The sequence below is a fragment of the Myotis davidii genome, unplaced genomic scaffold, assembly GCF_000327345.1.
Source record: "Myotis davidii unplaced genomic scaffold, ASM32734v1 scaffold134, whole genome shotgun sequence".
Classification (NCBI taxonomy): Eukaryota; Metazoa; Chordata; class Mammalia; order Chiroptera; family Vespertilionidae; genus Myotis; species Myotis davidii.
The window spans coordinates 1,653,430-1,670,530 of record NW_006288853.1 but is presented as its reverse complement, the minus strand read 5'-3'; the positions used below and the strand labels follow the sequence as shown (position 1 = coordinate 1,670,530).

At 37.1% G+C, this 17,101-nt stretch overlaps 1 protein-coding gene and 1 pseudogene across 1 annotated transcript in view; one reads left to right on the top strand and one right to left on the bottom strand.

Moving 5' to 3' along the window:
• RUFY2 (RUN and FYVE domain containing 2) overlaps positions 1 to 17,101 on the top strand; it is a 43,702-nt gene that overhangs the window by 19,277 nt on the left and 7,324 nt on the right. Inside the window, 5 exon segments of the mRNA XM_006760908.2 lie at positions 683 to 850; positions 1,694 to 1,791; positions 4,468 to 4,587; positions 10,859 to 10,988; positions 11,985 to 12,079. Of these exon segments, the coding sequence (XP_006760971.2) occupies positions 683 to 850; positions 1,694 to 1,791; positions 4,468 to 4,587; positions 10,859 to 10,988; positions 11,985 to 12,079 (611 nt within the window).
• Positions 6,663 to 7,452, bottom strand: LOC102761303 (annotated as a pseudogene).

Here is a 17,101-nt window from a genome sequence, read left to right as displayed (position 1 = left end):
CGTTTGCTAGGTTCTCCAGCCAGGTGCGGTCTAGGTTCTCCAACCAAGTTCTGTAGCCAGGTTCTGTCCAGAATCTTTTGCCATGTTCTCTCCAGCGAAGTTCTTCTGTCTGTAGGTTCTGTGTAGGTTCTGTCTTCTAAGTTCTGTGTTCTAAGTTTTGTCTAGAGGATATTTTTTTAATTGATTCTTTAGAGAGAGTGGAATGGAGGGGGAGAGACAGAGAGAAACATCAATATGAGAGAGACACGTTGACTGCTTGCCTCCCGCATGTGCTCCAACCGGGGCCAGGGATCAAGCCTGCAACCAAGGAACGTGCCCTTGACCAGAATCGAACCAAGACCCTTCAGTCCCCTGGTCTGTTCACTGAACTGGCTAGGGCTAGAACTTGTATTTTTTAATCCTCACCCAAGGATATGTTTTTTTATTGATTTTAGAGAGAGGAAAGGACAGACACAGAGAGAGAAACATCGATGTGGAAGAGAAGGTTGGATTGGTTGCCTCCCATATGCACCCCGACTGAGGATTGAACCCTAAACCTTTTTGGTGCCAGGAGGACACTCCAACCAGTTGATCCCCTGGCCAGGGCTGAATAGTAGCTCTGTCTTGGTCTCATTAACTGTTGTGTATCTGACTTTTGACATCTTGAAGTGGCATCTGAATTGAGGCTATATTGCAATTACAGGATGTGGAGAATGAGTTAGCTGTACAAGTTAGTATGAAGCATGAGATTGAACTTGCCATGAAATTGTTGGAGAAAGATATCCACGAGAAACAAGATACTTTGATAGGCCTTAGACAACAACTAGAGGAAGTTAAAGCAATTAACATAGAGATGTACCAAAAGTTGCAGGTAAGGAATGTTCTTAAATTCTTGGAATTTCTTGTTATATAAATTGAAAATGAGTATTTGTATACAAGGTTTGATTTAAAGCAGTGAGGTTTATTTTATTTCTAAATGGAAGCTTAAGAAATGTAGCAATGAAGAAAGTATCAAAGAACTAAAAAACAAAATCACCTATCTGAATTTGTTTTTTAATGCTGAAAGGTTAACAGCATGAAGGTTAAATCTTTTGGGAAAACTCAATCTAAATATGCAAGACATTTTTGTGAACTTTTTTTTTTTAATATATTTTTATTGATTTCAGAGAGGAAGGGAGAGGGAGGGAGAGAGATAGGAGCATCAGTGATGACAGAGAATCACACTGGAGATTGAGCCCATAACCCTGTCACGTGCCTGGACTGGGAATCAAACCTGTGACCTCCTGGTTCATAGGTCAACGTTCAACCACTGAGCCATACAGGCTGAGCTTTGTGAACTTCTTTATACAGTAGAGTCCTGAGAAAGATTTGATTGAAATGCTTTACTATGATTGTGAATTCTCTAATAAAGTGACATTTTTGTTAAGTAGACTAGTTGCCAAAATCCCTTTACAATTTAATTTGAAAAACAGTGTATGTTACGAGGGCTCATCCTGTTGTCTTCCAAAAACATTGAAGGCTGTTTCCTTTTCCTTTACTATATTTTAAATGAAGACTGGTAGTACTACTGCTTAATATCATAGGAGTATTTTAATCTATAAATTAACTCTGCTCATTTCAAAGTAAGAGTCCCATAGCAGAATGGTGTACAAAACTTACAAATATTCAGGGTTAAAAATCAAAACCACTATAGCTTTTATGTTTTTCTAAATAGGGTTCAGAAGATAGTTTGCAAGAAAAAAATGAAATAATTGCCCGACTAGAAGAAAAAACCAATAAAATTACTGTAGCCATGAGGCAGCTGGAACAAAGGTACAGCATTTCCAGTCTTAGTTTCTTTTTTCCTTTCTTTCTCCCCCTATTCTTTATTCAACTCTGACATCTGCCACAAAAAAAAAAAAAAAAGGAAAATTTAGATTAGGACATGTTTTTCTTTTAGCCCAGCAGAATTTTCCCTTTTTTGTTTTGGTTGTTGCATGGAATCAAGTTGTTGTATATGAAGCTGATTCTTTGGAACTTGCCATTTTATATGTATATATTTTAAAGGCCTAATATCAGCGATTTCATGTGGTTCAATCTATTACATTACATAAAACAAATACACAAACAGAAACCTCGAAAAAATGTAAAGTGAACAAAATTCATGGTGAAATTGTTCCTGATTGGTTTCCATGCATATTGGTTGTCATATCCTTTGTCATTCACCATCTCTCTATCTGAAATCAGGCTTTCTGAGTTGACAGTTTAGTTGTTTTCTTTGAGGTAGGCTCCTTAACTCAACCCAAGAGATAATTTTGTTTAAACTTAATTGTTTTATATTGGCATTTTTCACTTTTATTGTTGGAAAATGTAATGTATTTCCATTGACCTGTCATGTTGGTGTCAACATATGTCTTATCATTGCTTTCTTTGAATCTACTTATGAAAAACATAACTATTAATGCTTTATTGACATGAATATTCTTTTATTGACATCCTCTTTCTTCTTTTTTCTTTTTTTGTTTTCTTTATCCCCATTTTTACATTTTGGACATCTTTATTACCTTTTTCTGTCTTTGATTTCTGTCCATTCCATTATGAAGTGACAATGATTTGTTAACTCAAACTAGGACAATTGCAATGTCATTGGTGAAATGTGCCAGCAGTGACACTCAGGACCAGTACAAGCTGGTCAAAGATATATCTTTCTAAAAACCACTGCATTTAAATAGACTAAAAGAGAATCAACAATTTTACAATATATTAAATAGAAAAGAATTTATGCTATTAAGTCTTCTAAAAGGGTGTTAGGGACCCTGTACACTTCTTGATCAGCTGCTGTGTTTATACACTGCCATAAAGCAGAGTGGCTGCACTTGGATTTCCAAAACACATCCTTAGACCCTATGCACAAGGTCTGATTTTGAGTATTGACCTTTGGAGGTCAGGATTTTCAAATGCAGTTTTATCTTTTTTGCTACTTTTTGGTGGAAAAAATATAAAAATTTAGTTTAAAAATAAGTTAATCTTTAGTTTCACAATGTGTTGGCACAGATTCACACCCTTCTACCCCCACTATTGGTCCCTTCCTTGCTTGATGGCTCTTTTACTAATTTTAAAGTATGTTTAAAATAGTTTATAACCCAGATTGGCCACCATCTTGTGCTTTAGCTCCTCAAGTTTTTTTTGTTTTTTTAAAAATATATTTTATTGATTTTCTACAGAGGGGAAGGGAGAGAGATAGAGAGTCAGAAACATCGATGAGAGAGAAACATCGATCAGCCGCCTCCTGCACACTCCCCACCGGGATGTGCCTGCAACCAAGGTACATGCCCTTGACTGGAATTGAACCCGGAACCCTTCAGTCTGCAGGCCGACGCTCTATCCACTGAGCCAAACCGGTCAGGGCAGCTCCTCAAGTTTTTAGTTCCCCTGAGCACTCTTCTGTGATAGCACAGATCCATGGCCTACCTCACGCTGACTTTTCTTTTAGTTTCTATAGCATTATGAAAACACTTGTGTCCCCTACCCCCCACCTTAATATTTTAAATTTAGAGATAACTGGAATGTTACTCTCTTTTCCTTAGAAGTAGCATTCATACTTCTGAAATATATGAGGTTTCCCCATTGGTATGGTTTTAAGGAAGAAAAGAAGAGGCGATATTTTTGGTTAGTTGAATAGAAATTTCTCTTAGGATTCTCTAAAAGGAATTAATGTCTCTTGAATATTTGGTAGGTGTTCTCTTATAAATATATTGAAGTTACATATAAGAAATCCTAGATGGCTGTAGTCAGGGAGTGGAGCTAAGCACAGGGAGAAGCAATGCCTTACAAATAAAAACAGAAAAAATGGAAATCTCATTTTTAGCCAATTTTTAAAATGCAATGATGAGGATCAAAAATAATCTCTAGAGAATGTTGCCAACTAGTACTAAATTCTTTTAAATCTTAAAACACAAACACACATATACATACAGCTTTGGTATAATTTAGTAAATACGTAATGATCCTATGGGGCGGACTAAACTATTATTTGAAGTAATTGCAGGTCTTTGCTCTTGGCCTTGTTAGCACACTTGATTCCTGGTATCCACATCTAACATCATATATAACAATGTGGCTTCTTCACCTAGTATAGACATAAGTACTATGCTTTTCATGGTTTTGTAAAAAGACAGTAACACACCTATTATACTCGGACAGTTGATTCATTATGCTCTACAGAAGTGGTAAAGGCTGTATTGCTTTGCATTGTTAATTATAAACAAGAAATAAAACAAATTTGAAGATAGTATTCTGGGCATATTATATGTTATATTGAAAAAATCACAAAACAATTTTTAGACATTGTGTGGCTCTTTCACGTTTGAGTTTGTGAGTTTCCCCCCAAACTTTGTTTTCATTTAGAAATGTTTCTATTTCCCCATTTTTCTTTTATTTGTCTTCTTCACCCTTTTACACCCTAGTTCTAGCCTCAGTTTTACCCAAAGTTGATTTGAATTACACCAGATTGCAGCAAGCAGAGAAGGCGCAACTGGAAGCTGAAGATGAAGATAAGAAATATCTACAAGAATGTCAGAGTAAATCCGACAGTCTGCAGAAACAAATCTCTCAAAAGGAGAAACAGCTGTGAGTATTTCGCTCTTGGAAAAAATATTTGTATTAATGTAATTTCCACGCACCCCTCTTTCTTTTGCACCTGTGGTAAAATATATTTTCATTTATTTAATGATGCCAGCTGGATTGTAGAGTTCTTAAAAAAATTAGATAACATACTTATGATTAAAACTTGGTTTTTACTACCTTTATAGCTTATCGAGCGCTTTCAACTGTATTGCTGTCTTTTTGCTCAAGGAGTTTTATTCTTTCTGTTGTTGTTTAATATTAATCTGATGGCCATTGTGTTTCTAGAGTCTAAGTATAATAGGCCTTTATAACTCCAAGGAACATCTATTATCAAAGAACATGATGTTTTCTGAGAACATTTTTATGAGTACTTCATATGACAGGTCTGCATATAGCTAAGTAAGAAGGATGTCAGTATATGTCATTGAGTTGAAAAAAAAAGTTGCAGACAGTATGCTATGCTAAGTATTATCCTATTTTTTATAAAATTAAAACTGCATATGTGTATACTTACATATACAAAGAAAAGAGTTTATAAAGAATACAGATTCTGGGATTGACGGGGTATTTTAATTTTACTTTATAAACATTAGTATTTCTCCCCAGAAAATATATATTACTTTTGTTATTAAAAAAACAACAACAGCCCTAACCGATTTGGCTCAGTGGATAGAGCGCCTGCAGACTGAAGGGTCCCATGTTCGATTCCAGTCAAGGGCATGTGCCTTGGTTGCGGGCACATTGCCTGTAGGGGGTGTGCAAGAGGCAGCTAATCGATGTTTCTGTCTCATCAATGTTTCTAACTCTCTTTTCCTTTCCCTTTCTCTCTGTAAAAAATCAATAAAATACATTTTAAAAAAACTACAGTAGAAAGTAGAGTTATGTATTATGTATAACATACCATTAAACAAGACCACATAGCACGTTTGATACATAACTGCTAAGCTATCTTACAGTCTATTGGTTGAAATGTTAAGTTCTTCTCTGTTTTTACTGATTTTTCTCTCTAGCACAGCGGTTCTCAACCTGTGGGTCGTGACCCCTTTGGCGATCAAACGACCCTTTCATAGGGGTCGCCTAAGACCATCCTGCATATCAGATATTTACGATTCCTAACAGTAGAAACATTACAGTTATGAAGTAGCAACGAAAATAAGTTTATGGTTGGGTCACAACGTGAGGAACTATATTTAAAGGGCAAGAAGGTTGAGAACCACTGCTCTAGCAGATCAATTATTGAAAGAGAATTGGTTAAATCTTCTATAATTTCAAGTAACTTAGACTTAAATATTTCTACTTTCAGGTTTATCAGTTTTTGTTTGTTGTATTCCAAAGTTTTGTTGTTTAATGTCTACACATTTATGATTGCTATGTCTTCTTAGTGAATTGATCTTTTTATCATTATATAATGTGCGTCTTTGTCTCTGGTAATTTTATTTGCTTTGAAGTCTACTTTATCTGAATTTACCCACTTCCGCTTTTTTTGATGAGTGTTTTTATTAAACAAAAGATTTTTCTGCCATTTTACTTTCAGCCCTATCTTTATCATTTTATTTGAAGTAAGTTTTTTATAGTTTGTTGTTGTTTTTTGTGTGTGTGTTTTTTTAAGCTTCATTGTTTATTTCATTTTTTTCTTCAAATATATTTTATTGATTTTTTACAGAGAGGAAGGGAGAGTTAGAAACATCGATGAGAGAGAAACACTAGTCAGCTGCTTCCTGCACATCTCCCACTGGGGATGTGCCCGCAACCCAGGCACATGCCCCCGACCGGAACCGAACCCGGGACCCTGCAGTCCGCAGGCCAACGTACCATCCACTGAGCCAAACCGGTTCCGGCTATAGTTTGGTTTTTGTCTATTCTGCCAGCCTCTCTTTATATATATAATTTCTTAAAATTGGTATCAGAGTAGAAGGGAGAGGGAGTGAGAGACAATATATTTTTATTGATTTCAAGGAGAGGAAGGGAGAAGGAGAGAGGAATAGAAACATCAATGATGAGAGAGAATCATTGATTGGCTGCCTCCTGCATGCTCCCCAATGGGGATCCAGTCACAACCCCATGTGCCTTGACTGGGAATCAAACTGTGACCTCCTGGTTCATAGGTCAGTGCTCAGGCACTGAGCCACACCAGCTGGGCCAGCCTCTCTTTTAATGATGTAGTTAGCCCATTTATATTTAGTGTATTGTTGATATATTAGAGCTTAAGTCTGTTATTTTATTGTTTTTCTGGTTTTTATTTCTGTTTCATTTTTCCTGCCTTCCCATGTGTTACTTGAACATTATTTAGGATTCCTTTTTGATTTATCTGTAGTGTTTTGTTTTGTTTTTAGAATTAGGGTCATTTATTGGAGTATGTCAACAGAGAACACAGGAGATGGGAATAAGTATTAGGGCCTTGAAAGTGGGCTTGGAGTACAGGAGCCCATCCTGGGAGAATGATCAGGTCCCAGGCTGTGCCGAAGAATTTGTCAGTGGGTACCCAGAGGTATGGTGAAGGAGAGATAGTCCCCAGGGCGCCCCAACGGGGCCCTTAGATCTGGAAGATGGTGATCCAGGGGATGAGTATAATCACCCAAAAAAGGAAGCCCACAGCAGAGCGCCAGGCATAGCCTTTGATTTGGCTCTGCTCTGTGTATGCAGGGACAAGGAAGGCCTCTCGGAAGAACCAGATGTTGACCAACCAGAGAAAAGGCAGGAAAGCAAACCCACCCAGGTAGTACTTGCGGCACAGGTTCAACTTCTCTTCGTTGGACACCTGCTCCAAGTTCATAGTTGCGCTAGGGCTAGGTCGTTCCGTGGGTCTGAGGGGCAAGACGCTGAGATGCAAGGATCGCGAAAATCCATGCCCCAGTGGAGTTTACTTCCTCCAGATTTGTGGTGTTTTTTAGTGTATTTCTTTGTATAGGTTTTTTTTAGTGGTTGCTCTACACATTACGTATTGCAGCTTTTCACAGTCTACCGGTAACATTTTATTACTTTAAGTCCGGAAGCCTTACCTCCACTTTATACCCTCTCTCCTTTATAATACGACTTAAGTATTTTCTCTACATAATATTGAGAAGCACCTCAGACAGTGTTATAATTTGTGCTTCAACCTGTAAGCATAATTTAGAAAATTTTCTTTTATTCTTTCTTCATTCCTGATGTCCCAAGTTTCTTATTTGTGTCTGAAAAACTTCCTTTAGCCATTCTTTGAGGGTAGGTGTGTTGACAACAAATTTTCTTATGTGTTTTTTTTTTTTTTTCCATTGGAAAACATCTTGATTGATTTCACCTTCATTTCTGAAGAATATTTTCAGGGTATCCTTAGAATTCTAAATTGATCTTTTTGTTCAGCACTTGAAAAGTGTTGTGCTACTTTCTTTTGGTCTTCATCGTTTCTGCTGAAAAATAAACTGTCACTTTAATTGTTCTTCTAATTACTCTCAAGATTCTTTTATTAGATTTATCCTATTTGGGCTTTGGTCAGCTTCTTGAATCTTTAGGTTTATCTTTACCAAAATTGGAAAAATTTTGGCCATTATTCAGATATTTGTTCAGTATCACATGCTTTCTCCTCTCCTCTGGACTCTGAAACATAAATGTTAGATCTTATGTATTTATTGTTTTTCCTATATTTTTATTGATATCAGAGAGGTAGGGAGAGGAAGAGAAACATCAGTGATGAGAAAGAATTATCGATCAGCTGCCTCCTGCATGCTCCACACTGGGGATCAAGCCCACAACCTGGGCATGTGCACTGAATGGGAATCGATCCGTGACCTTCTGGTTCATAGGTCAATGCTCAACCACTGAGCCGTCCCAGCCAGACAGATCTTTTTTTAAAATAGTCCCACAGGTCCCTGACACTCCTACTTTTATTTTTTAGTCTATATTCTCTGTTGTTCATATTGGGTAATTTCTGTATTGAAGTTCATTCTTTCCTCCTCATCTTCCTTCCCTCAGTGAGTCTATCCAATGAGATTATTGTATATTTCAGTTCTAAGATTTCCATTTGGCTCTATATCTCCTTCCTTCCCTTCTTTCCCTCTTCCCTTTATATTTTTGCTGGAACTTCCTATTTTTTTTCATTTGTTTCAAGCATGTTCTTTTTTTTTTTTAATTCTTTATTGTTAAAGTATTACATAAGGCCTTAACCAGTTTGGCTCAGTGGATAGAGCGTCGACCTGCGGACCAAGAGGTCCCAGGTTCGATTCTGGTCAAGGGCATGTACCTTGGTTGCGGGCACATCCCCAGTAGGAGGTGTGCAGGAGGCAGCTGATCAATGTTTCTCTCTCATCGATGTTTCTAACTCTATCCCTCTCCCTTCCTCTCTGTAAAAAATCAATAAAATATATTTAAATAACAAAACAAAAACATTTTGATGACTATCCTTATTTATTTTTGGTATTATGTTATATTTTATATTATGTAGTTTTGGTTTTTAGGAAGGGATCATGCTACATGCTTTTAGTATCTTGTTTATTGTATTACTATATATCACTTAATATAGGTCTACACCATCATATCACAGTTAACCTAAACAAATCCTTTAATCTGAAAAATTATGCTTTATTGAGTTTGCATATCTTTGACTACAAGTGATATCTTGCATTTCTTTATTTTGTGAATTGTCAGTTTATAATTATTTTTTTCCCTTCGTGTACAGCTTTTTTTTGGTAAGAGTTCTTTATCTATTTACTCTAGGTTTTTCACCTCTAGTGCAAGTTTTCTAAAGTTTATCATTAATTTTTTAACATTGTTCACAGTCTACTGCTTTTTATTTACAAAATTAAAATTTTTATAGTTACATTTTCCCTTTTTTTCTGATTTTCTGCTTTTGGTGGTCAGCATGTTTTGACAATATATTTATAGTAATTAAAAAAATTTTAAATTTGTTTTTTCACTCATTATTTTTTATTTTGAGAGTACATTTATTACAGTTGGGGACAGTGAAACAAGGAAGGGCTTAGGATAGAAGCAGCAACATGAGAGATCCTAGGCGGTGCTGCGTTGGCCTTCCAGAAAGTTATAGGAAAGTGAGTCCCACAGGGCTGTGGACTCACTGAGAAGTACAAGTCAAGTGACAAGTGACCCAGGCAGGGCTGCTTTAAGCTCACTGAGAAGTGAGAAGGGGGCCTTGGAGACAGGCCCAAGAAGCTTAGCCCCAGATGAGCTGCTGCTGCCCATTGCTCCACTGGATGCAAGTCTCATGGGGACCCTTAGAGTTTAGGAGATGCTGGCTGTGGGGAGGGAAGGAAGTCTGCGGCAGGGAGGGGAGCTCGCTTCACTTAGTTTTTTCTGATTGTGGATGATGATAAGGCCACTCACTCAGTAAGGCACTCTGTACTTGGGGTACTTTAGTGGTAGTAATATTATATTTGCCCCTATGTATTCCTTTGAAATTTGTAGTAAAATAGTATTTATCAACAATTTGTAAATTCTATTTTGAGGTATTCTCATCAACTCGAATTATAAATTCTGAAGTTTACTTCATTGAAAAAGAACCTGGCTGTAAATGGAAATGCTAACTTTAATGAGGAAACAGATGTAATAAAAATATGAACACAAGATATTGAAATGATGTAATATTCTCAGTATTATGATATATTGTAATTAAAATGTAAAGTATTAGAAACTGTAGCATTATTAGTATATACTCCCCTGTTATACCTACTTGTGAGCAATAATTATCGAAATGAAGGAATTTCACAACTTCTGTTTTGTCAGCTTATACCTGTTGTTAGAATGTTGAAGTAGGCTTTCAAATGTGGACTGGCATTTCCAGGCAGTGTGGATTTTCCCGTGTCTCCTTGGTCTTACCGTCTTGTAATTGGTCAGCTTCTAACAGTAATCTAAGTAGCTCTTTGCACCAGAGCTGGTTTTTCTATTACTGATGTTAAACTGATTTAGTAGTTGCTATAATTTTTATATCAGAAGAGTACTTTTCATTAGTTGTAAAATTTTTCACATGGCACAGAAATGTAAATAAACCCCATATTTCTCACACACTACACTGTTACTGTAACCAGTTGTAACAGTATAGTGTGGCCTTTCAGGCATTTTCTATGCAAATTATTGTCTAGCAAGGAGTTTTTGTGGTTGGCAATTAAACTGGTGCTTTGGGATCAGAAAATGCCATGCTGCTTAATTTGTTTATCAAAAAATATTTATGAAATATGAAGAAATGAACTATAAAAGCAAAAATAACCCAAAAGATGCTCTTGTTAAAGAATACATACAACGGTCATGTGAGCAGCAGTACTGAGCTTCTGTTTGTTTGTCATTCCAGGGCGCAACTGGAAACTGATTTGAAGATTGAGAAGGAATGGAGGCAGACTTTGCAGGAAGATCTTCAAAAGGAAAAAGATGCTTTATCTCATCTTAGAAATGAGACCCAACAAATCATTAGTCTTAAAAAAGTAAATGGTGGTAAAACTTTTAAAAATTACATTTTGATGAAAGTTATTTATAAACAGAATCAAATCATAATTTACATTTATACCAAGGAAACAATATGATAGTCATCTTAAAAAATATTGGTAAGGAGCCCTAGCTTGTTTGGCTCCGTGGATAGAGCATCGGTTGTGGGCTCAATCCCCAGTAGGGGGCATGCAGGAGGCAACCGATTGATGATTCTTTCTCATCATTGATACTTCTATCCCTCTCCCTTCCTCTCTGAAATCAATAAAATTATATTTTAAAAAATAGATTAAATAGAAAATAGTTGATAGAGCAACTATGAAATAGCTTTGAACATATAATTTTATTTTTTATTTTTAAATTTATTTTGACAGTATAACAGATGCCTCCCACTTCTCCCTTTTGCCCTCCTCCACCTGCCCCACCCCACCTCACCCCACACCTTCACTGCACTACTGTCTGTGTCCATGGGCTAGGTATATCCTATATAATAAAAGCATAATATGCAAATCAACTGAACGGTGAAACAACTGGTCACTATGACATGCACTGACCACCAGGGAGCAGATGCTCAACGCAGGAGCTGCCCCGTGGTGGTCATTGCATTCCCACAGAAACCCTGGCTCATGGGTGGCAAGTGCAGCAGTGGTGGCGGGAGCCTCTCTTGCCTCCACTGAAGGCAGGCAGTAAGGAGCACGGGGTCCCAGACTGCAAGAGCCCCGAACTGTGAGAGGGATGTCTGACTGCCAGCTGGGGATTGGGCCTAAGTCGGCAGGCAGACATCCCCCGAGATTCGTGCACCAGGCCTCTAGTATACATATAAGTTCTTTGGTTAATCTTTTCCTGTCCCCCCTCCCTCTGAGATCTGTCAGTCAATTCTGTTTTTTATAAAAAGCTAAAGGATTTGTGTTCCTAATTAATGGTATGTATATAATGTGGAGTTTTCTTGTTTCTTTCTTTTAAATTGTGTTTTCTGTTTTTTTACTGTTTTGAAGGAGTTCCTTAACCTCCAGGATGAAAATCAGCAGCTGAAAAAAATATATCATGAAAAGGAGCAAGCTCTTCAAGAACTTGGCAACAAGCTTAGCGAGTAATTTCTCTTTTTTCCTTCAACTAAGTAGTCATTGATTTTTATTAAGTGTGCCAAACCAAATAGGCAGAAAAGTTTAAATATAGAAAAGAAAGGTAAGAACTATTAAAAACAAAACCAAACAAAAACTGAAGATTAACAAATAAGATTACAGACAGTCCTTGGGTTATGTTGGCCTCGACGTACATCGTTTCATGGTTACAGTACGTTGCTATCTCCCATTTATTTATTAAAAAAAAAAGTTCCGTCATTTCAACGTATGTACATATGTGCTTTATGTTTTTTTCATTTGTTTACCATAGTAAAGGTCAGGAATTGTTATCTTCTAAATTTTTTTACTGTTTCACTTCATTACTGCTGTCTATGTGCTCCACGTGAGTGATGTAGGTGCTTATGTAGGTGGGTTCTGACTTACGTTGAAAATCGCGTTAAATCGGGCCATAGGAATGGACCTCTGATGTAACCCGAGGACCTACTGTATAGGGTAGAGAGATTTTATTAAGTTTTCATATTAGATCTTGGCTCTGAACATTTTCTAGGAGATGAAAGCTAAGACTTTTGTTTAATTTCTTTAAATCAGAGTATTCAGGAGTTATGTTTCTCAGAACAACAGAAGCCAAGTTTTAAAAATATCTGGAGATAGCTTTTGCAGAGTGTTTTGAGAAGGAGCCAACATTGTGGGAAGTGAAGGGTATTTTATCCCGCCTGGAGTAGGGGCTTGGCTTCAAATAGTGTGGTTGGTTCTATTGCAATGAAATGTTGGGTTCCTACAAAGACAAGAAAGAGAAATGTTCTGTCTCACGTATTCCTCCTCGTTTCCTGTGGTCTGCATTTTGCTAAAGATGGGATTCCATTAAGAAGTCTTGAAACAAGTTTCCAAGGGCAGGGGAAAGAATAGTTCACTAAAACCACAAAAGGAAACGTTAGCTTTCTAACAGTGTTTATTTCTACAAATTCAAAGAACTGCATTGTGATTCTGAGATCCATTTACTTAGCACTTTGAGCCAGACCCAGTGCTAAGTGCTCATTACCTTTTTTCCATTCATTCATTTGATAAATACTTGTTGACCTTCTGCTATGTGCCAGGCACTATTCTAAATGCTAGAATCCCCACAAGAAAAAATGTTTACATTTAGCAAGATCATAAAGGTTTAATATTAAAACAGATTAGAATAGTTAAACAAGGACTCTGTCTTACTTTTCACCCATCATTCAACACGAGAAATTTTATAGTTGTAGTGAAAGCATGGTCTTTTGACTGTTCAGAGAGCTGAATTCAGACTTGGTTTTTCCTTCCGTCTAATTCATGGTTTCTCAAATTTCAGTTTTCATGAAAATCACTGCTCAAGGCCAGATACACTCAGCAGTCTATACTGAAATTTATTGACTAAGGAATTTTCAAGGGTTATTTTGACTACTAAAATTTTTCATTGGAAACTGCATTCTTAATCCCTGTGTAACTCACCTATATGCATGTTTTTTCTGAAGTTTGTGCTTTTTTTTTTTACTTAATACATGTTAGAAGTTTTTCCATCTCAGTACATAAAGATATGCCTTAGGATGAATGTGCTATCATTTTTATTTATATTTATTGGCTTAGAGAGAAAAAGGGAGATAGAAAAACATTGATTTAAAAAAATATATTTTATTGATTTTAGAGAGGAAGAGGGAGAGAGATAGAAACATCAACGATGAGAGAGAATCATTGATTGGTTCCTCCAGCATGCCCCCTACTAGGTATCGAGCCCACAGCCCAGGCATGTGCCCTTGATAGGAATCTAAACTGGGATCCTTCAGTCCCCAGGCTTATGCTCTATCCACTGACCCAACCCAGCTAGGGTGAGAAAAATATTGATTTGTTCCACTTATTTATGCATTCATTGGTTGATTCTTGTTTGTGCCCTGCCTGGGGATCCAACCCACAATCTTGGTGTATTGGGACAACGCTCTAACCAACTGAGCCACCCGGCCAGGGTCATGAGTGTGCTATCATTGAAACTGTTTCTAATTTTTAAAAAACTGTTTCTAATTTTTTAAATAACCCTGCCCAGCCAGCATGGCTCAGTGGTTGAGCGTTGACCTATGAACTAGGAGGTCACAGTTCAGTTCCTGGTCAGGGCACAAGCCTGTGTTGCAGGCTTGATCCCCTGTGGGGAACATGTAGGAAGCAGCTGATCAATGATTCTCTCTCATCATTGATGTTTCTCTCTCTCACTTCCTCTCTGAAATAAGTAAAAATACATTTAAAAAATGACCACCACCCAGTATTTCTGTGAACATCTTTGTATGTATATGTTGATATATCATGATATACTTTATTAATGAGTATATCTAAAAATTAAGTTTATAGAGATGATTGCTGGGCCAAAAAGGATGTGCTTTCAAATTTTTTGATAGTGCCAAATTACCCATCACTTCAGTGTTAAACCCTTCCTCCAGAAAGAAGTAGGAGAGAATGTTTATTTTTGCCAGTTTGATAACTGAAAATACTGATTTATACTTCTTTAACCATGAGTAGGATTGAACTTCTGTTTGTGTTCCATTTATATTGTAGTTTATATACTTTGTACATATTTTGGTTGGATTGCTTATCTTTTTCTTATGGGACCTTTGTAAATTAATTGCTATACACAGCATTCATCTTTTTCCCCCCACTTTTTGCCATTTGTTTTTTTTACTTTAGGATATATGTAGTTTTTTCCTTGCTAATGTTTGAATTTTTATGCGGCAGCTTTATTAGTTTTCCTTTTCTGCTTCTGAGACCCATAGTCTCTAAGATATGGGTAGGGCTAATTGTGAGTCAGAACACATTCTACCTTTGTCAACTTTAGTCCTCTTCTGCAGTGATGAGACTTTCATCAGGGCTGGAGGGAAGGATCAATAGCCCTGTGTTTTCCCAGACTGTATCAGTTTATCTGCTGAAATATTCTTCCTCTATTCCTATGATTGTGTTATCAGATTGGATTAAGTAAAAATAAATTCCTCCCTAATACAAGGATGATGAATATCTCTTTAAAAGTTTGTTGATGATGAGGGCCTGAGGTTGGCTCAATACTTTAAAACATCTTTTTATTGAGTTTAGAGAGGAAGGGAGAGGGGGAGAGAGAAACATCAACGATGATAATCACTGATCGGATGTCTCCTGTGTGCCCCACACAGGGACTGAGCCTGCAACCCAGGCATGTGCCCTTACCGGGAATCGAATCGTGACCTCCTGGTTTATAGGTACATGCTCAACTTTGAGCCAAGGCCGGGCTGACAGCCCTTTTCTTTAGGATATTTGGCAGTTTGTATTAGAGGCAAGGTTTTTAGAGTCCATATTTGTGAATGAAAATATTTTAACTGGCAATATATTAATACCAGTAAGTTTTCATGAAGTTTTTCTATAGTGAATGCCATTAAGGTACTTTCAAAACAGCAGTTACTGTTTTGGCCATTATTTGCACTAGCATCAGTGTTCCTTGGGCACTGAATTCAGACAAGGAAATTGGATTATTCAGTTAATATTTTTATACTGTATAATTTTACGTTGGTTATTCCCAATGTTAGAGTATGAGCCAGATAAAAGCCTACCATATTTTTATGTCTTAGAATAAAGAGCATTTGTAGGGTGAAGCAAATTCCTAATGTTCTGCTTCATCAAGTATTTGATACAACTTTTGAGTCAGTAATCTCATCTCTAAGTTCTAAGAAAAATAATACAAATGTTTTGGTCATTCCAATTTCCATGAGTAATTTTTGTGGCAAAAAATTTGAAACAAATTCAAAGTTCAGTAGATAATTACATAAATTACTTTATATTTTTTTATGGTATACTTGTAACCATTTACTATAATAATGTGGCAGATATTAAATAGGAAGTCAGTAGCTTTGAGCCTTTTAGGATATATTGGTAAGTGCTGGTTATGGAAATTTGTGTCAATAACGATTCTATCCACTGAGCCAAACCAGTTTCGGCACTAATGTGTATTTTCAAAAGAAAAAGTATTACATAAAACTGAAACTCATAGGTAACAGTATGGTGGTTACCAGAGAGAAGGAAGGAGTAGTAGTAAAGGGTAAAAGAGGCCACAAAATGGTGACAGGCCCTAACTGGTTTGGGCTCAATGGATAGAGCATTGGCCTGCTGACTGAGGGTCCCAGGCTTGATTCCAGTCAAGGGCACGTACCTTGGTTGCAAGCTCCTCTCGAGCCCGGGCCCTGGTCAAGGGCTCATGCAGGAGGCAACCAATGGATGTGTTTCTCTCACATTGATATTTCTCTCTGTCTTTCCCTCTCAATTAGAAATTAAAAAAAATGCAATACTGCCGAACCGGTTTGGCTCAGTGGATAGAGCGTCGGCCTGCAGACTGAGGGGTCCTGGGTTTGATTCCGGTCAAGGGCATGTACCTTGGTTGCGGGCAAATCCTCAGTGGGGAGTGTGCAGGAGGCAGCTGATCGATGTTTCTCTCTCATCCATGTTTCTAACTCTCTATCTCTCTCCCTTCCTCTGTAAAAAATCAATAAAATATATATTTTAATAAAATAAAATAAAATACACACATTCATGAACATGTAGAGATTATCATCGCTGGATTGTGGGCTTACAGGTAATTAAATATTGCTATTTGTAATATGCATATTCACTAATGTGTATTTTTTTTAAACAATTCAATTTTTTTTAAAAAATATTTTTTTTTTTAATTGATTTTTTACAGAGAGGAAGGGAGAGAGATAGAGAGTTAGAAACATCGATGAGAGAGAAACATCGATCAGCTGCCTCCTGCACATCTCCTACTGGGGATGTGCCCGCAACCCAGGTACATGCCCTTGACCGGAATCAAACCTGACCTTTCAGTGTCCATGGGCTGACGCTCTAACCACTGAGTGACACCGGCCAGGGCCACAGTGTGAGTCTTGAGCTTTCCAAAGCTGAGCTTTCCTCCTTTCCTGTATATTCTATAAATTGAGTCATGTGCCAAATCCATTTTTCAGCACTTCCTTTCTTTGTGTAGATCCCTTTCTATCTGGTATAGTTTCCCT